The sequence below is a fragment of the Peromyscus leucopus genome, chromosome 20 (assembly GCF_004664715.2).
Source record: "Peromyscus leucopus breed LL Stock chromosome 20, UCI_PerLeu_2.1, whole genome shotgun sequence".
Lineage (NCBI taxonomy): Eukaryota > Metazoa > Chordata > Mammalia > Rodentia > Cricetidae > Peromyscus > Peromyscus leucopus.
The window spans coordinates 37,960,124-37,981,520 of record NC_051080.1 but is presented as its reverse complement, the minus strand read 5'-3'; the positions used below and the strand labels follow the sequence as shown (position 1 = coordinate 37,981,520).

Below are 21,397 nucleotides of genomic sequence, written 5' to 3'. Positions count from 1 at the left end.
TGCAGCCTTTCCCAAAATTTATTTTTAAATGTCTAATTCAGTTAGATAGCTAAAACTTTACACTATCTAGAATTTGAGGTGAGGGTTCTCATTGTTTACTTAGGACACATATCCCTAAATTTCCTCTAATCAGAAGTTCTTTGAGATGATACCATCTGCCTTAGCCAATTGAAGAATAGAATTATATGATTTGCCCTTCCTGTGAATGGCCTGCAGGTGGCATAGGCTTTCAACTGGCCGTTAAACCTGCCTGTGACCTTGTCAGCCTTGGCCACATTCATCTGGATGGATGCCTGATCCTTGGCACCAATGATGTGGTTGCTCAAGGAGAATTTTCATGGCACATACAGGTCCATGAACTTGCCAGTGTCATTCTGCCTGTCAAGGCTGTGTCCCCTCCCTCCAGGTCCATCATGAACACACAAACACACACACACACACACACACACACACACACACACACACACACACACACACCAGGGGGGGAAAGATGGAGAGGACTGCTGCCTAGGATTTTGCAGAGAGAAATTGCTGTTTGTTCATTTTTTTTCTTTAAACAACTAGAACTTTATGCATAAACATTTTTTTAAAAAACCCTTCAGATTGTCTCTGTGTGTGTATGTGTGTTTAAAACACATGCTCTAATTTGTATTTTCTGATCACCTCTTTACACTCTAATCCTTTCATTAGAAAAGATCCCTCCTAAAGGCTAGAGATAAGAGTACTGGCTGCTCTTGCAGAGAACACAGGTTCAGGTCCCAGCACCTGCAAGGCAGTTCACAACCACATGTAACTCAGTCCAGGGGATCTGATGCCCTTTTCTGGACTCCGAAGACAACAGCAGGCTTGAGCTACACAGATATACATGTAGGCAAAACAACTGTACCCATAAAATAAAATGTTAAAAAAGATCTCCTTTAAAATTAAAATGTATTTATTTTAAGGAGAACTTAAAATTTTAAATTTCTCCCCCTAAATGTTAACTAAAGGAAATTTTATTTGTTATTATAAACACTAAAATTGAACATCAGAAGTTTCAAGAAACTAAATAGCCTTTAATCCTAGCACTCAAAAGGCAAATTCAGGCAGATCTCTGTGAGTTTGCATCCAGCATGGTCTACAAAGTGAGTTTTTGGGTCAGCTAGAGTTACATGGTGAGAGACCCTGTTTTTTATGTTTTGTTTTGTTTTAAAAGAATAAAAGAAAAGAAATAGGAAAAGCTTATTACAGCTTCAGATACTTTAAATGAATAAAAGCACCCCAAATTTCTAAGTACTTACATAATTTGGATGAAGTTCGAAGGCTTCCTCAGGCTTTTCATAATCATTCTAATGTGATTCATGTTTTCCAAGTCCATGTATCTAAAGACAGACATTAGAAGTGCACAGATCTAGGAAGATTATCTTTTGTCTTGTCTGTTGAGTTCTGGATCCAAGTTCAGAATCTGCTCACCTGTCATAGCCCTCAACAGATCTGGGTGGATTGTCAGCACGGTCACCCACAGAGATGAGGATCTGGACGTTTCTGAATACATAGAACTAATATCACAAGGAACAGGATGACGTTATGGGAACAGCGTCCTGACACTTTTACTCTGGCTTGCCCTCCTCAGTCCAGGGAGAACAGTGCCAGTCTACTGCCGTGTGCGGGTCAGGCTCCAGTGCAGTTGCGCACTGCATTCAGATCTTAGGTGATGGGTTCATTTTTTTAAGATTTTATTTTTAGTTATGTGTGGGTGTGTGGGTCTGTGACCATGAGTGCAGTATCCTAGTGGCCTAAGGTTTTGGATCCCACCGAAGCTGGAGTTAGAGGTAGCTGTGATCTACTGGATATGGGTGCTAGAAACTGAATGCAAGCTCTTTGCAAGAACAGTACATGCTCTTAACCTCTGAGCCAAATCTCTAGCACCGTGGAGTTTATTTTGTTTGTTTATTTTTAAGACAGGGTCTTACCGTGTAGCTCTTGCTGACCTGGAACTCACTATGTAGACCAGGCTGGACTTGAATACATAGAGATCTACCTACCCTGCAGCTTAAATGTGTATGCCACCAAGCCTGGCTCTGTGATGGAGCTGCTTGGAAAGTGAGTCTGTTTACACTGAAATAGTTTTTGTTTGTTTGTTTGAGTTGGGGAGGGGATTGGTTTTTCAAGACAGGGTTTCTCTGTGTAGCCACGGCTGTCCTGGAACTCACTCTGTAGACCAGGCTGGCCTCCAACTCAGAGATGCACCTGCCTCTGCCTCCTGAGTAGTTTGCGATCTGTCTGTCATAACTAGAGAAGTTGAGTTGAGATGGGGAAATGAGTCGCTATACAAAATGAAATTCTAAGCCCAGACTATTTATTTATTTATTTAGTTTTTTGAGACAGGGTTTCCCTGTGTAGCCCTGGCTGACTTGATACTCACTCTGTAGACCAAGCTAGCCTCAAATTCACAGAGATCCACCTGCCTCTGCCTCCTGAGTGCTGAGATTAAAGGTGTGCACTACCGCCACCCCGCCCAGATATATATATTTTTAAGTTCTATTTCTCTCTCTCTCTCTCTCTCTCTCTCTCTCTCTCTCTCTCTCTCTCTCTGTGTGTGTGTGTGTGTGTGTGTGTGTGTGTGTGTGTGTGTGTTCATGCCACAATACCCATGTGTAGGTCAGAGGACAACTTGGAGTTTGTTCTCTCTGTCCACCAAATAGTGTCTGTGGGTTGAAGTTAAGGCTGTCATTGTCAGGCTTGGCAGCAAACACCACCTTTTTTGTTTTGTTTTCTTTTGTTTGAGACAGGGTTTCTCTGTTGTAGCCCTGGCTGTCCTGGAACTAGATTTGTAGAGCAGGCTGGCCTCGAACTCACAGAGATCTGCTTGCCTCTGTGTCGTGAGTGCTGGGATTAAAGGGGTGCACCACCATGCCCAGCGACAGCAAGCATCCTTACCTAGTGTGCTATATTGCAGCCCATTAGTCCAGGCTTTTGAACATGCCATAAAGTGTTTCCTTTACCTATTACATATAATAATGAACATTTTTCACTCTGGCAGTAAGTGTGATGTAGTGGAAGAGACCACAGATCTTTGAGTTAAGGCTAACCAGTACCTTTATTTTAGCTCTCCCACTGCCTGCCTGACTCTGCCATCAGTTACTTACCTCTTTGAACCTCAGTTCCTTCATCTGTAAAACAGAAGTAACACATGGGTCAAATAGCTGTATTTGTATATGAATCCCAGTGGTCTTGCGACTACCCTATCAGATTCTTCATGTCTGTCTGTCTGTCTGTCTGTCTGTCTGTCTGTCTTTCTTTCTTTCTTTCTTTCTTTCTTTCTTTCTTTCTTTCTCTCTCTCTCTCTCTCTCTCTCTCTCTCTCCTTCCTTCCTTCCTTCCTTCTCTCTCTCTCTCTCTCTTTCTCTCTCTCTCTCTCTCTCTCTCTCTCTCTCTCTCTCTCTCTTTCTCCTCCTCCTCCTCCTCCTCCTCCTCCTCCTCCTCCTCCTCCTCCTCCTCCTTCTTCTTCTTCTTCTCTCTCTCTCTCTCTCTCAAAGATTGATTATGGATCAATCAACTGGATATGGGTGCTGGAAACTGAATGCAAGCTCTTTGCAAGAACTTGGTTCAAGTCAGCCAGGGCTACACAGGGAAACCCTGTCTCAAAAAACTAACTAAATAAATAAATAGTCTGGGCTTAGAATTTCATTTTGTATAGCGACTCATTTCCCTATCTTAATATAACCAACAAAGATTGATTGATTGATTGATTGATTGGTTATGTTCAGTCTGCAAGTATGCCTGCAAACCAGAAGAGGGCACCAGATCTCATTAGGGATGGTTGTGAGCCACCATGTGGTTGCTGGGAATTGAACTCAGAACCTCTGGAAAAGTAACCAGTTCTCTTAACCGCTGAGCCATCTTTCCAGCCCCAGATTCTTCATTTCATATACAATCATCTTCAAGACAAGGCTTTTCTCCATGCCTTTTGCACCTGCTACTTCTGTTCCCTGGAGCCCAGTTTCCCTGGGCCTTATTCCTGGCTTATCCTATCATTTAGGTTTCTATGTGAGTCACATTTTATTCTCAAAAAGTCTGTATGTGTTTTACCCCTCAGTCACTCTCTGTTCTCTTCACTCGATTTTCCTTTCTGAAACAGTTTCTTGTATTGAGAGCTAGGATGGGATGATGGCCTGTGGAGGTTAGCGTTCTTTGAGACTTCTGTCTCTAGGAGCCCCTTGGAGTGCTTTGAAGATGTGTCCACCATTGTCCTATTAGAATGTCTGGTTCCTGTGGACACAGGCAGCCTTTGCAGGGAATTCTGACACATGCTGCACCTGTAGCATCCTATGTGCTGCATTCTTGGATCCTCTAGCTGTGTCACTTTGATTGCACTGATGTGGTGTCTTTCTAAAACATGGTGATGTGTTTTAGGGAGGAGGAAAGGGAGAGTATAGAACTATGCTTAAATAAGGCTTTAGATTTGGACACAGCTGGAACCCAAGCTCTGCTCTGCTCATTAATTGTTACTGTGACTTTGGACAAGTTTCTTAATTGTTTCAAAACTCAAGTTTCATGTCTATAAGATGATGATAGTACCCACTGCATAGTTTGTCTTAGGAGACTTGGACCCTGGCGGTATGTTCTCTCCATTTTGTAAGTATTATTAAACAGTGCAGCTCTTTTATTTTTTCCTTATTTAAATGCTTAAATTAGGTTTCATGAGCCTGTCTTTACAAATTACAAGGCTGGATGGTTGAGTAGCTCAGGTTAAGAAGCATCAGAGGAACTTCAGCAAAGCTCCACTTTATTCCTAATAGCCTCAGATTAGATGGAGGATACTTATCTCTCTGAGGGGATGTCTTATTTCTGGTGTCTGAATTAGATTATTTAAAACGAAGTTAACTGGTATTTATATATGACATAGAGATGAAAGAGAAATTTTTGAATTTGTGAAAAGGTTGAATGATGGAGCTTATCAGCAACACAATCAAGTTTGAAATCCAGTTTGTGATGTGTGTGTCTTAAAATCAGGATTCTTCTACAGTATTATCTTTACAGTATTATATTGAAATTAGTTGTATTTGTTTATGCTACAGATCACTTACACTTTGACTCCATTAGAAAGCCTGTTACTCTTTCTTCCTCTTGATTAGTTGCTTGTGGAATAATGATTTCTTTGTGTCCAAGAGATGGCAGCGTTTCAGTTTGACAGCCTGGCCCTTGATGCGATCACTAATTGATTCATAAATCCTTCTGAAGAAATAAAATTCATGAGTTTATTTTTGTTAATTTTTAATTGTGTATATATGTGTTTTGTCTGCATCTACATCACTGTACCTCATTGTGTACCTGGTGCCTGTGGGGACCAGAAGAGGGCATTGGACCCCCTGGAACTGAAGTTATAGACAGTTGTGAGCCACCATATGGGTGCTGGGACTCAAACTTGGATCGTCTGGAAGAGCAGCCAGTGTTCTTAACTGCTGAGCCATCTCTTCCGTCCTAGATCACAAGTTTTTAAACAAGCTTTTACTTTAGAACAGTTATAGACGAACACAGATGGCAGAGAGAGCTCCAGACACTTGACATAGTTCCCCACTGCCGCATCTCACACGACTGTCGTTCTGGGAGACCAGCAGTGCCACATGGCTGTTAGGGGAACGCTTACAGCGTTGTAGGGACGGGTTTCACCTAGTCCCTGCTGCTGTCAGTTTTCTGAACCGAGGTCCGTGTGGGAGCTCGTGTGGGAGCTCGTGTGGGAGCTCGTGTGGGAGCTCGTTGTCCTGGCTGGTTTTGTGTCAGCCTGACACAAGCTAGAGTCTCCAGAGGGGAGAGAGCCTTGGTTGAGGAAATGCCTTGATGAGGTCCAGCTGTAAGGCATTTTCTTAATTAGTGATTGATGCGAGAGGGCCCAGCCCATGGTGGGTGGTGCCATCCCTAGGGTGGTAGTCTAGGCTTCTCTAAGAAAACAGACTGAGCAAGCCATGTGGAACAAGCCAGTAAGCAGCACCCCTCCATGGCCTCTGCATCAGCTCCTGCCTCCAGGATCCGGTCCTGATTCCCTTCAGTAATGAAAGTGTAAGCCAGATAAACCCTTTTCGCCACAAGCTTGTTTTTTGGTCATGGTGTTTTGTTGCGGGAGTAGAAACCCCAAGACACCGTTGATGCATTTAACCATATGATTTTCTTCGTTTTTCTTCCACACCCCTCCCCTTCTATTGAGTCTCACTGTGTGGCTTAGGTTGATCTCTCCTCTTAGATCCTCCTACCTGAACCATCTCAGTGCTGGGATCACAAGTATACTTGGTCACACCCAGCTCTAGCCATGGTGAGTCCATAGGATCTCAAAGACAATGTGCTTTCATTGTCTTCTGCTTTTTCATTTTTGTGCTAACTCTGGACCTTCACATTCAGCCGGTCCCCTTTTCTTTGGCAAAAGATAAGTGGATCTTTCTGGGTCTTTCAACCACTACTTCTGCATTGACAGCTCAGGAATTTAGGAGCATACTTTGAACATTCACTGTACATTTAATCTCAGTAATGGATGTTGCCAATTCTTCTGCCTTTTTCTGGGCCGTGCTCTTTAGACTTACAAGGGGACTCAAATCTGGGAACAGAGTGCAGATGAGCTGCCTTCCAGAGGAAGCAGTGTATTGCCTTGCCCTGCCTTGTCCTGCCTTGCCTTCAGTAGCTTCCTGTGCTGACAGTTTCTTGGGGGTGGGGGCTGTTGCAGAAGTCTTCGATGTGTCTCATTCTCAGTTATGGGTCCTCAGTCATCCATTCATTTCAAGAGGAGCTTCCCTGCCTCTAGCAGCTGATAGCAGCACAGATCATGGAACTCCTCATGGTTTCTGGAGACAGCGCAGATCGTGGACATCAACATGGTCTCCAGTGTAGTAGAGAACCCAGACATCAACGTGGCTTCCAGCTGCAGCATGGATCGTGGACATCAGCACTGCTCTGGTGACAGCACAGACCACAGACCTAAACATGATCTCTGGTGGCCACGTGGACCATGGACATTAATGTGGCTTCCAGTGGCAGCTCAGATCCCGTGGCCATCAACGTGGCATCTGGCATTAACACGGACCACGGAAGTCTTTCAGGAGGCTCAATCCAGAAAATGAAACATTCTCCATCTTGGCATCCTGCTGTTGCTCAGAGTCAGGGTGATTGTGCGCCTGGGCAGCGCATCTGGGGACAGGACCTTTGAGAGCTCCCGGCCGCTGCATACCCTCGGTGCTACAGGATCAAGGTATCCGGTGGTGCCCTGAGCCTCCCGGTGACCTAAGGACTGGCCCTACTTGGCAATGCCATGCTACTGTCACGGTTGCTGCATCTCTGGTTCCACTTCTATCCACCAAGCACCATCTGTTTTTCACGTTCCGTGAAACCATTATTAAAATCGTCTTCCCATAAGACCTACCCTTTTTTAGCTACTCAGAGGTACTGAACACACTGCAGGCTCATCACTGCTGAGTCGCCCCACAAAGCCTCTGTGGGTCTCTCAGCTCCCGGGAGTGGCTTGTGCCCCGCAGATGCTGGCTACTGGATGCTGCTACCATCTTGGATCCCGAGTGTAGAATCTTCACCCCCTCCCCCATCTCCCGTCTTCCTTCCTTTCGTTTCCTACCACCAAGAACAACTTGGGATGTGATTTTTAAACAAAATGTTTGCCTGGGGTTAGAGAAGATGGCGCAGTGGCTAAGAATGTTCGTTGCTTTTTGGCTGGTTTTAGGTTGATTTGACACAAGCTTGAGTGGTTTTGGAAGAGGAAACCTCAATTGAGAAAATGCCTCGTGGATGCATTTTCCTGATTGATGATTTATGTGGGAAGGCCCAGCCCATTGGGGTGGTGACACCCCCAGCAGGTATTACTAAGTTGTTTGAGAAAGCAGGCTGAGCAAGACATGAAGATAAGCCAGTAAGCAACACTCTTCCAGTGGCCTCTGCATCAGGTCCTGCCTTAAGTTCCTGCCCTGACTTCTTCAGTGATGAACTGTAAGCAAGCTGAAATAAACCCTTTCCTCCCTCAGTTGCTTTTGGTCGTTCTGTTTTATCACCACAGTAGAAACCCTAACTAAGACACTCTTCCGCAGGAACCAGGCTCTCTTCCCAGCACCCATTTCCTGTGGTTTCAGCTCCAGGGGATCTGATACTGTCTTCTGCCCAGTCCGCCTGTGGGAACGTGCACACGTCACATTTACTCACACAGACACATAATTTAAAAATAATTAAAAAAAAATCTTTCACTGGGTGTGGATAGCACATACCTTTAAATTCCAGTATTTGAGAGGCAAAGTCAGGTGAATCTCTATGAGTTCAAGTCCAGCCTAGTCTAGATATTGAGTTCCAGGTCAGCCAGGGCTACATAACAAGACCCTGTCTCTAAATAAATAAGATAAACCTTCTATTGTTGTTTTAAAAAATGTTTTACTATAAGCAAGGCACTTTTAAAGGCTAAAGTTACCTCTTTGGGAGTGTAGTACCAGATCACTGGCAATTCTTCTGCCATAAGGAAAATTAATCTTTTGAAAACCCCTGACCTGTCCCACAGCTACACAAAGCATTTGTTGTGTACATTTGTGGAATTTCAAAGATTTCATGGACGGGTTAGTTTCCAAAATGACGCGATGGGGAGAAGATTGAGGCTACCAGAGTTAAGTGGCTGGATTAGTCAGCACTGGAGTCAGGCGGCAGCCAGTGCTGCCGTCTCCGATGGCCCTTGGTCTCACCTTAAAAGTGAGTGGTTTACTTGGAACTTATAAAATATTCCAATGGTCTCTCATCCCAGCAGCCAGCAGCCGCCAATAGTTTTTCAGCTAGGAGTGGGACCTTGTGAGCCCCCTTCCCCAGTCTACACTGGAATATAGACTGGCTTGATCGTGTTCGGGTTACCACAGGTGCTGTGAGTGTATGAGTGCGATGGCCATGTCATGTTCACAAGACAACTTTTGTTTCTTGGTTTTCTGAGACAGGGTTTCTCTGTGTAGCTTTGCGCCTTTCCTGGATCTCCTCTGTAGACCAGGCTGGTCTCGAAACTCACAGAGATCCGCCTGCCTCTGCCTCCCAAGTGCTGGGATTAAAGGTGTGTGCCACCACTGCCCAGCCATAAGACAACATTTTATAGTAATTTCCCCATCCTTTCCTCTTCCATTATGTTCCCTGAGCCTTGTGGGGAAGGGGCTTCTAGAGATGGCCCATCTACAGCTGAGCACTCAATAGTTACTCAGCACTGTGACCACTGCAGGGAGAAGCTTCTCTGACCAAGGTTGAGAACAGCACTCATCTGTGGCATTAAAAACAAAACATTTAGAAGGCCATTTGACAGCATGTCCACTCATTAAAACAGTAGTCGCTCCCGTGCAGGCCTGTGACCTTGCCTGCCGTGTGCCTTTGCCGTGTGCTTACAGGACCAGGGCCAATTCCCCCTGTGAAGGAAGTCTCACATCCAACCAGAGAGTGGTCGGTTTCCCCCATAGCTCTTCTTGTCTGGCAGATCAGTACTATACCACTGGGTAAGATTCATGCTTCTCTCCCAGCAGCCTGCCAAGCACCTTCTAGCTATGAAAGATGTGTGGCAGGGAGGGCGTTTCCTAGTCAGTCCCAGCTTGATCTCTTCATGACACTACAGCATGTGGTGTTCTCAGCTGTTGCCGAGAGTCTTAGCCTGGGACAGATGGCCCAGAAAATAACGGCAAACGACCTCAGCCTGTGCCATCTCAGGGGCTTCTGGGGCTCCCCTGACCATAACTTGTTGGGAGGCATCCTGTGCCTGGTACTGAGATTCGTGTTTGATAGTTTATGGGCAAACGTTACTGTCTTATAGCGTGTCGTGATTCGTTTTGAGTCCCCTTTTCCCATTAGACCTAAGAGTTCCATGGAAATGGGAATCAGTCCTCTTCAGATAGCGTTCCTAACAGGCCTGATTGGGAAGTGTCAGATGCATGAGTTACGTCTAACAGGCTGACCGCTTCCTGAGGCTCCCACGCTGCTGCTTTGGAAGAGCCTCCACACTTGTTAGGTAGTGCCTGTGTGCAGCTGTGAGCTGCGCTGACGGCAGGGACGGCGTCCAGCTGTCTTCGTAGCGGCTTCGCAACAAGCAGTGTCTGGCAGAAAGCCAACCCTTTCACTTCTTCAACGAAGACGAAAGAAAAGAAGAGAAGAGAAAGAAACAGCAGCAGCGACCTTGATAGGGAACCAAGAAGGAATTGAAGATGGAATGGAGGGAGGTGAATGCACATACTGGCACTTGGCACAGGAAGCCTCAGGCGGCTGAGCACAGACGCGCCAAGGGTGTGAGCCGTAAACTCTCGACTAGCTTATTTCTATGTTTTCCCTGAAATCGGTTTTAAACAGTTGACCCTGTAATGCAAGACAAAATGTTATAAGTTAGCTAGCAGACCATTAAAGGAGGAAGTACTGCTCTGAAGTACTTCCTGTCAAACATGTTCCACAGTCTATACTCACTTGTTGTCCTTGACCTGGTGTGTCTCCCATTTCCCTGAGCACATTGCACATGCGGAATAAGGCCGGCTCCAGCAGGTTTGTGTGTGAGTTCTTGCTTATGAATGAATACAGGACACTCTCCACCCCAGCGCCCAGTTCCTACACTAAATATTGCTGCTGGAAATAACCCCAACAGCAGAACTTGGGAAATAGCTTCTTCTCGGGTACCTTTTGCATACTTCCCAATTTCATTTATTTTTATTTTGAAACAGGATCTCATGTATCTCCAGCTGGCCTTGAACTAAGTATGTAGACAAAAGTTACTTTTTCTTTTGGTTTTGTACCGAGAGAGAGAGAGAGAGAGAGAGAGAGAGAGAGAGAGAAGACAACTTGGAGGAATTGGTTCTCTTCTTCCACTGTGTGGTCCCAGGCTCAAACTCAGGCTTAGCAGCAAGTGCCTTTACCGGTGAACCGTAGACCATGCCAATCTGGGGAGATATGTGAGAGTGAGAATTTGGCATACTCATCCTGTTTTGCTGTATATCACTATCACTATTGAGATCTCCTTATCATTCCCCAAGTAAATAAAAAGCCAAAAGAAATGCCTGCTTGTACACAGGCCTGTCTTTTACCTATACTGTTACCAAATCCCACAAACTTAATGCAGCGTCTCTTTCTAAATAGGTTTGTGGGGGCAGCCTGTGTATAGATGAACAAATGCATTTATAGCTAATGGATGGTGAATCAACTGAGTGGCTGCCAGAAAGAATTGGAAGACCCAGCTGGAGAGATGGCGTAGTGGTCAAGAGCACCGGCTGCTTTTCCAAGACCCAGGTTCAATTCCCAACACCCACGTGACAGCTCACAGCCAGCTGCGACCCCAGTTCCAGGGGACCCAATGCCCGCCTCTTGTCTCCACCGGCACTGAATGTGTGTAGTACACAGATAAACATAGGCAGAACGCTCATACACATAAAATAATGAAAAATTTTTACAAAGCATTGGAACAAAAAGAGAAGAAACCACATTAAAAAGTGACCAGCCCCAGACCCTGAACACTGCCCCGTGTCCAAAAACAACAGCAACACGATTGTGCAGTGGCCCTCATGACTCTAGCTTGTATGGCTCAGTCAGTATTGGCATTTCAGAATTACTCTTGAGTCATAGCTGTTTCACTAATTATTCTTTATTTGAAGTGTTCAGGCTTAATTGTTTCTCTGTTCTCTGAAATTGGTTATATTAAAGCATTCTCTAATAGCTTACCTTACACTGGGTCTTAGAAGTACCGTAGGAAAGGATAGACCGCCCTTTTATCCTCTTCCATCTTGTCTAGCTTGGCTTCCCCTTTCCTTTCTTATGAAAGGGTGTTAACATTGCTAAGTATCACACCTGAGAATTAGAGACCAGGGCGGGATACCCCCCACCCCACCCACCCCCCGCTTCTGTTCTTTTAAGCTCCGTGGCATAAAACAAAAAAACTTAAAGGTCTGTGCTCTAATTTTCTTATTTGTGAAAGGAGATAGTGATCATAGCCATCTTCACAGAGCTACTCCTTCAGTGCTGAGGTTAAAACTCAGAGCCTCGTACATGTTAGGTATGACTGATGAGCTACAAGCCTGGCCTGAGGGTGTGTGTGTGTGTGTGTGTGTGTGTGTGTGTGTGTGTGTGTGTGTGTGTGCGCGCGCGCGCGCGTGCCTGTGCATGTTGTTAAATAGGTTACAAGCATGTGAGTCACTGAGCACAAAGACAAGTGTGTAACATGGTGACCCCCCCATTGCTGGTTGTACCTCACTGCTGTGTTGACCTGCATGTGTGTTACTCTGCAGTCAACTCCTAGGGTAAATTCCTCCACCGAAGTCGATGACCTCATCTCCTTTGTCCCTAATCTCAACCAGTGGTTTTCCTCAGCACCAGATCTGAACCCTGGAGGTCTGTTATCTCAACAGAGCTGACTTGCAGAAAATCCTGGGAGAAACAGAGTTAGGAGCTCAGGTTGTGACATCAGATTGTTTGCGTCCAAATCCTGCTCCGCCGCTCATTAGTGAGACAAATTCGGTGAATTAATCTCTGTAGGCCTCACTTTCCTAACCTGTACAATGGGTTATGTAATGCCTATCTCCTTATGGATCTTATGAAAATCAAGTGATTTTAAAACATAAATACATAGGGCTGTGAGCACTTGCCTAGCATGCACAAGACCCTGGTTTGACCCCCATTACCACAAAACACACACACACACACACACACACACACACACACACACACACACACACACAGCCAGAGGTATGTAGAATAGGATCTGTCACAGAGTACATGCTATAAACTGTCAGCCATTGGCATGGTTGTTGTTTCTCTCTGTTTAGGTAAGACTTTATTTTAAACAATGTTAATTTGTAAATAACAACCTCATAGTTAGATTCCCAAACTGTCTATCATCACTTTGAGAGTCAGTTCTTTATAGCCAAGTGTCTTAGTTAGGGTTTCTGTTGCTGTGAAGAGACACCACGACCACAACTCTGACAAAGGAAAACATTTAATTGGGTGGCTTTCAGTTCAGAGATTAAGTCCATTATCATCATGGCAGGGAGCATGGCGGCATGCAGGAAGACATGGTGCTGGCTGCCTCTTGATCAGTAGGCAACAGAACATGGACTCTAACACTGGGTGGTTAGAGTCCTCAAAGCCCGCTCCCACAGTGACACACTTCCTCCAACAAAGCGGTACCCACTCCAACAGAGCCACACCTCCTAATGGTGCCACGCCCTATGAGCTTATGAGGGCCAGTGACACTCACACTACCACACAAGGTAGCTTTGGATTTGATCCTCCTGCCTCCATCTTCTGAGTAGCTGGGATGACAGACATGGGCCCCAGATCCCTGTTATTAAATGCCTACTGTAATAAAATACAAATAATTTTCCTTATTTTTCTTTTTTGAGACAGACTTTTACTTTGTAGCCCCAGGCTGATATGTACTTCATAGCAGTACTTTGCCTCAGCTTCCAGAGGGCTGGGATTATAGTTAGGAGCCACTGTGCACAGCTTCATAACACTTTTTTTTTTTTTAACTCCAAGGAGTTTATAAACTAGCGGGGGAGATGTCCAGGGGTCACTATGCACAGCAGAAAGCATCACTGTTCGGGTAGAGGGTGGCTTAGGTGACCCAGAGTAAGTCTGAATGTGGGGAGACCAGGTGAAGAGAGTGGGCATTTTTAAGTGAACTTGTAAAGATGGAGGAAGGTCCATGGTCATTAAGGAAGAGGAAAATTGAACATTCTCATTGGAGTGTCACCCTAGGGAAGGACAGCCTGTAAGTCACCACGGCAGCCTGGGAAAGTGGTGGAATTAAGAGCAGTCTGTGAGGAGGCAGAGTTGCTGAACAGGGTTCAGACATTATTAGTGCAGGGGAGGCAGGGTAGCTCGGGACACAAACTGGAGTTTGGGGAGAAAGGGGAGTTCTGCTTGGTACCTATGACTTTGAGACACAGGCAAGAGCCTAGCCACTGTTCTCCCATCCCTGGCTGCCTGTGAAAACGGCTGTGCAGAAAAGGCCCGTGCTAGGGAGACCTGTTCCACAAAGGGACTTGCTGTGGCTGTGGGGCCCTCCTCGCCCTGCCCTGGACTTGCCTAGTCTCTCCCCACAGCTGCACCAGTTGTTCCGCTGAATAGAGATGATCGACGCTTAATTTAATAAACAGCCCTGTTTTATTAAGCAGGGCTGCAGACTAGAGCTCGGAGAGACACCTGTCTCTCTCCACTAGCCCGGATGTGCATTGAGTCATAGAGCTCGGTTGTCTCATCAACAGAGAAAGAAAGGCAGGCCCTGAGTGAAGATGGAGAAAAGAACAGGACCATGTTAATGACAAGACACGATCTAATCTAGAGGAAGGTGGGGCATGGTGAAAATAGCCATAATTTTTGGATCCAAAAGAAAAGATTTTACCAATTAGCAGCACCCCTGGTCTCTGTGAGGAGCAGCATTTGTTCAGCGTGTTCATGTGCAAACATGTGCTGAAAACCCGCCGAGCAGCTGGGAAGCTCTTGGTGCTGGGTGCTGGCCCCGCTGGACTCTCCTTGAGCTTCAAACTGGTGTTTTCAGTCCCCAGAGGAAGGCTGAGTCCTGTCGGGTTTGAGCAAGAGGCAAGACTGGTAGTTGTGGAGTGTTATCGCCCTGCAAGACCCTTCGCAACTTCCTCTTGCCGCCCACAACAGAATGCGGAAACCCTGCCGTCAGACCACTTCTGCAGTTACACAGAGCTGGAGTTCGGGGTCCTCCTCTCACATTACAGCTGCTTTCTGGACTTTTTCTGCATTTGAAAATGTGTCTACTCTGGTGGGATGGCTGACTGACCTTCACCTGTCTTCTCTCTTTGCTACCATGCAGTGCTGCAGTTGAAGCTCCAGCAGCGGCGGACCCGAGAGGAACTGGTGAGCCAAGGGATCATGCCGCGTAAGTGTCTCTCTCAGCATTTGTACAAAGCTGGCTCTTTGTGTCGGTGCAGCTCCCGTGTGGCCCAGGAGCCTGACAGAGCAAAGGCCACAGGTTTATTTTCCCATCTTACCTGACTCTTACTTCTCCATCAGGAGTTCTTGTGGACTGGGTCATCAGTCACCCAGACTCATCAGCGGAACAAGCAGTGTTAGGCTTCAAGGGGCCAGCAAATAGATAGTCCTTTGCTCTTTTTGTGGTGGGGAGGTTTTCGAGACAGTTTCCCTGTGAAACAGTTCTGGCTGTCCTGGAAGTCACTCTGTAGACCAGGCTGGCCTCGAACCCCCGGAGATCTGCCTGCCTCTGCCTCCCGAGTACTGGGATTAAAGGCATGCGCCGCCGCTGCCACTACCACCCGGCTGGTTCGTCCTTTGCTTTAAAATTGTCCCTTTCATGGGTTGTACAACTTCCCTTCATGAGAGGAGCAGGGGCTGCTCTGCTGGTGCACACTTTGCCTCCACGCTCAGGCGTTAGGGAGAGAAATCTGCTTTTCTATTGCCGACGGGTATTGTCAGTGGCCTGCAGTTTATTTAGAGAGATCCTGAGGCACCCATGGAGGGTATGGGTGTGTGCATGCCTGAATGGAGCTGTTAGTAAGCTGCCATGACTCTGGGCCAGTGGCTGCATCCCTCGGGGGAGAAATGAAACCAAACCTTAGAATTTGTAAGAAGCAAGAAAGCCTGCTTTGAATACTAAGAGCATTTTAGATAGTGAAGGCTGGGGCCAGCTGTCTTGCTCTTTTGACATTTCTTAGTGAGTTCTCAGCAGGTCACAGAGGCATCCCTCGCCTGGTGGTGTGTCATCACCACTGGGCTCCACCCTGAGGACAACATACACATCCGTGCTTGCGCGGACATGGGGACACACACACACACACACACACACACACACGCACACACGCACGCACACGCACACGCACACACCAATCAGCAATGCCTGCTTTCATGAGAAAACTGGTCTCCACCTCACTTCAGTGCCTGCTCCGTGTTGTCAGTCACTTGTTCAAAGTAGTACTGTGTGCGGTTGGTAGTGCAGACTCATCTGCCCCTGCTCTGGGGGGGGGGGGTTATGCTTAGAAAGGAAAGACTGGTAGGGAAATGGAGACAAATGAAGGATACTCTGAGAGCCTGGTAAATCCCGGGTAATAAATTCAACTGGTGGGTGTGTTAACAGTAACAGGAAAAAAAAAAGTGGAGTCGCTTGGGATAGGCTGGCCGAGAAACCTGGTGTGGTGGCAACTTCCTGTAACTCAGTCATTTGAGAGGCTGAGGAGTTCAAGGCCAGAGAGGGTTGTAATGGGAAACTGTCTCCAAACCAACAGAACAGAAAAGACTGTTAAAGCAGCTGGTGTCTGGAGGATGGTGAGCCAGGAGTGAGGGGTTCCAGAGAAGGTGCACTGGTTTGTAAGCACATGAGGAAGCCGCTGAAGGTTGGGGAACAGTTGAGGATAGTGTTTGAGTCATATCATGGCGCTGATCTTTTTGTCCACTGCACTTTACTACGGTATATTCACCTGTTGTTCCTTGTAGTCCGTGATCCTCCAGAGAAGGATTCCCACCCCATCCCTTAGTGCCAGGGCTTCTGCAGTAGATTGGCAGGGTTACTGGTAGGCCGGTGTGTGTTCTATGGAACATTCCGGAACTGCCATTCCACAAGCCTCATCTGCTTACCCCTTCACAAAGGGCGTATATGTTTAGTGTCCCCTTTGTACCTCAGGTGGTTTTGGACAACATCGAGATAAAAGAAACACAAGGCCCTCAGACCTGCCCTCCAGAAATTAAACAACTACAGTCTACTGAGTGCGGATCCATGACGGGCTGGCTGCAAATGCATCACTAGTTTTGAGACCCTTGTTCTTAGGGTCGGCAGAAGGTTCGGGATCAGGTGGTTCTGAGGATGGGCTGCTCACATTATTCTTCCCAGCTTTCGTGGGCTACTGGGACTCATGTGGACAGAACTGACCAGTCAGCTTCCTTGCTTGGCGCTTCTTTAGTGTGGTACTCAGAAATTGCAGCTGTCTGTGTGTACCCCCGCCTACCTGAACTCTTAGAGAAAGTCACTTACTTGTGTTTCTGCCCCCCAATGCCTGGCCCTAGATGAATGAAGACAACTGACTGCAAAACCGGGTGTGTGTGTGTGTGTGTGTGTGTGTGTGTGTCTGTCTGTCTGTCTGTCTGTCTGTCTAGAAAACAAAATAGTAGCAAACTGGCTAGAATTCTGGTCACAGTGTTTGAAATAACTTCAATAAACTCTCCCGTCTTACTGGGAGCCCAGGGTCTCTAGCTGTCCTGGAGTCTGACTACATGCTTGGGTTGTCCCTGTCCCATGGATTGGGAGTGCTTACCTCTCCTGTGGGAGTGAAAATGGTTCCTAGAGAGTGTCACCCACCCACCAGGAGCTTTCCCCCGTGGACAGTGCTGCTTTTCAGCTTCTTTGGGAGGAAATGGGAGCAAAAGAGATGATGAGAAAGAAAACTGAAGTCTAGAGGAGTTTCCACTGTGAGATTCTCCTCTTCCCAGTGTGTGGGGATGCAGGCCTAGGCCCCGAGCTCCAAAGAGGCTCGTTCTTTTTGCTAGCCCACAGCGGTGAGTAATCCTGCCTCAGTGTCACCTGGCATTCTCCGAGTCCTGCCATGGCCAGCGTCCCTTCCCACGTCACCCCTTGACTGTTGCTTACCCCTTCCCTTACCTCCCCTGCAAGCCTTTTAAGGCTTGGCCTGGACGTTTCCAGAGTCCTTACATCTAATTTGTGTACACCTGAGAAGGAAGGCAGGTAAGCCAAGGCAGAGAAAGGGTAAGGTCCTCATGACTGTGTTTTATTTCTGGTGTATACCTTAAATCTTTTTATCCAGGCCCCCCCCCCACGCCTTTTTTTTCCCTAGAGCCGTGGGAAGGAAGGTCAACCTAGTCTCCTCCAGAACTCTATTCACAGCCCCGTGGAGGATGGACTGCTTGGTTCAGCTCGGACAGCGAATCTGCAGGACGTGATGTGCTTCCCTGGCTCCTTTCCCGTTACGGTTGTTCTTGTTCTGTGTGTTGTTGAGCGTCAGGAGTGGCCTTCTCAAAGGATTTAGAGGATTAAAAAGTCCTCTAGTCCCACATACCTTTCTCTGTGGCTCATGTGCTCTGCTCATGTGTCTCAGCTGAGGATGTGGGGCTGCTTTCTGATGTGTGCTCTGAACAGGACCATTCCCAAGCATCCTTTATCCTCATTATGTAAACATGTCTCAAATGTAACACTGCTTAAAACCCACCAAATATAGAGAGCCAGAACATGGGGGCCTGCGCAGTCCTGGCTCTGAACTTTCTCTGGTGCTTTCTGAGGAAAGGGGAGCATGCGGGAAGCCAGCGGGTCTTTCAGTCCAGAGCCAGCAGTGCCCTTGTAAGGATAAAGGTCCAAGAGACTGGCAGTGTGTTTTACACACACGCACACGCATGTGCACACATTAACAGACACACATGTACGCACACATGTTAACACACACAAGAGTGAAGGTCAGAACAGTGTTCTGACGGGGCCAGCTGTCCAGCTGTCCATAACCTTTTAAGAAGGCAAGTGTGGATGCTGACCTGCCAGGCAAATGAGAGGAAACTCCTGTGACTCCCTGGATGTGAGAGAAGAGCCACAATTGGTTTGCCCTTGGCTTGTTCCACCGAGGCTCCTTGACAGCAAGCAAAGGGCAGGACGTTTCTGGTGCTGTCGCCAACCTGTTCATCCGTCGTCTCACGGCAATGAGAGCAGCCACAACAGCCTCGGCACGAAAGTGGAGGAATAGATCTTGGCCCTTGAAGTGCTCTGGGCGCTTGGCTTGGTCCTCTTGAGCTTGTCTTTTAATTCCTTCATGTCTTCCCTCCCTCCCTCCCTCCCTCCCTCCCTCCATCTCTCTCTCCCTCTCTCCCTCTTCTTTGTTTTTTGGTGTTGGAAATCGAACCCAGGTCCTCATATGCTGGGCAAATGCTCTTCCCCCTGAACTCTATCCAAGCTATACCATGTCTTCTTTATTTATTTTTCTTATTATGTGTTTGTCTGTGTGTGAGTGTATGTGTCTGTGTATGTATGTGTGTGTGGTTCTCTATGTGTGTGTGTGTCTGTGTATGTATGTGTGTATGTATGTATCTATATGTGTGTAGATTTCAGGAGTCACTTCTCTCCTTCATCAAGTCCCAGGATTAAACTTAGGTCATCAGGCTTGGCAGCAAGCACCTTTACCTGCAAAGCCACCTTGAACTATGTCTTTACATTTTAATGGTGTTCCCCTGTGTGTAGCCAGTGCCATTGGTGACTCTTGTGGCTGACTGGTTAGGAGAATTCTGAGGGTATGAGGGCAGCTAGTTAGTGTCTTCCAAAGGCCTCCTCAGAGGTGCTTATACACATTGGCAGAAGAGTAACTGGTTCTGCCAGCTGATTGGGAATGGTTTGTAGGTCTGTGGTAAGCCCCATGTGTCTCATGCTGACCCTGCAAAGAATGTTGTGAGCAGTGGGTTCCTAAGGCTCTGGATAGACTGACCCAGCTTCACTCCATCCCTCCAGCTCTGCAGTCGGACCCTGTTGTCCGTCCTGAACTGAGGATACACCTAGTCTACAGAGAGACCGTTTGCACACTAATCTAAGAGATCGTTTTGTTAGGCCCCAGTGTTTGCTGAAGATTTTCTGTTCATCTGACCCAGAAGAGATGTCTGTCTTTGACAAAAGGTTACATGTGAAGCGTTGAGGTCCATGACTATGTTCCCTCTTCTACTCAAGTTAAATTCTTCTTTGTAGGCTGGGGGAGGGTGGACTGAACTAAGCCTTGTGCTAGGGCCTGCACTCGGTGCCCATGAACTACCTTTGTTTCCTACTAAAGATCAAGGTGGCAAGGTGTAGGTTTCTGGGAAATGTTTGTTTGCTTATTTTCAAAGTGTGTGTGTGTGTGTTTACATTTATTTATTTTACTATGTATTAGTGCTTTGCATGCGTGTATGTAAGTGCACCACATGCATGCTTGGTACCCACAAAGGTCAGAAAATCATCAGGATTCCCTGGAACGGAAGTGGCAGACAGTTGTGAATGGCCGTGTGGGTGCTGGGAATCAAACCAGAGCGCTGCAAAAACAACAAATACTTTTAACTGCAGAGCCAAATCACCAGCCTGAAAATGCTGCTGTTTGTTTTTAGCGAAGGGTGGTATTGTCAGGGATGTGATGTTCTGTCTCCGTAGATACTTCATAGATTAGTGCCTTTGTGTGGGGCCAGGGAAGGGTAGACCCTCGTCTCTCTAGGCTTCCATTGTCTCCATTTGCTCAAGTCCATCTAGAAGTTGGTAGAAGGCCTGTATGTTAGTCTCTGAATTTTTACCCTGTTAACCAGTGGTTTGGCCAAGAGCTACTCTTTCCAGAAGGAGCTTAGGAAACACCCCACCCCCAACACACCTTTGCCCATGCTGAGTTCTGGCTGCCCAGGCTCGCCTGCCTCCAGACACTTGCTTCCGAGCCTCAGCGCAGCCCCTCTGCCCTTTCAGACCGAAAAGATACTTTCCTGTCCTTTGTTATCCCCATCCCTTCTTTTTCCTTCCCTCTCCCCCCTCCTCCAACTCCTCTTCTTCATCTTCTTCTTAGTTAAAGAGAGACCCTATTTCCACAGGAATGTGACTGTTTAACTGTAATTGTAGCTCTAATTTTTGTGTTTTTATCTTGTTTTGTTTTTATAAACACTGGTAAAATGTGTATTTCAGGAATGAGCTAAACTGATCCCTAGATTTGAAGCCCAGAGGAAATTAGGTTAGGCATGTGGGCATGTGGTCCCTGGAATGCTTTCTTTTCTCTCAGGAAGACCAACTGGGCCCATGGCTCCTGGGAGTTTCCTGTTGCACTCTTGATGGACTTTTGGAGTCCTTGTCTCTCTTTCCGCTGTTCCGGGGTGTGTGCTCCTCAGTGGATGTGACTGGCATAGAGCCTCCTCCTTGGCCAGTTGCTCACAAGTCCTGAAATTGGAGTTCACTGTGTGTTGTGCCTGAATTGAAACAAAAAAACCAAGGGCAAGCTTTGTTGAAAGTCTTTCTAAAATTACTATTAACATTTATTTTTTGGCCAGGCATAGCAGCACACACCTTTAATCCCAGCACCCAGGAGGCAGAGGCAGGTGGATCTCTGAGTTCGAGGCTAGCCCAGTCTACAGATGGAGCTACAGTACAGCCAGAGCTATGTAGAGAAACCTGTCTCAAAAACAAAACAAAAATTATTTATTGTGTGAGTGTATATGGGGGGTGGGGTGGGTTTGTTTGTGGTTGAGGGAAGGTTGGAGGACTCGAGGGAGTTGGTTCTCTCCTACAATGTGCATCCCAAGGATCAGGCTCTGGTCATCTGGCTTAGCAGAAAGTGCCATTTCCTGACAGGCCATCTCACTGTCCTTCAGCTAATGTTTTGTTTTGTGAAGTGGTGGTACTAACTTGTAACTTGGGCCTACATATCACTATGTCGACCAAGTTGGCCTCAGACTTGTAGAGATCTGCTGCTTGCCTCTGC

General features: G+C 46.8%; 1 protein-coding gene across 1 annotated transcript in view; it reads left to right on the top strand.

Moving 5' to 3' along the window:
- Mrtfa (myocardin related transcription factor A) overlaps positions 1 to 21,397 on the top strand; it is a 97,433-nt gene that overhangs the window by 50,402 nt on the left and 25,634 nt on the right. The window contains exon 2 of the mRNA XM_028871197.2: positions 14,794 to 14,859. Within this exon, the coding sequence (XP_028727030.1) occupies positions 14,794 to 14,859 (66 nt within the window). The remainder of the gene's footprint in view (positions 1 to 14,793; positions 14,860 to 21,397) is intronic.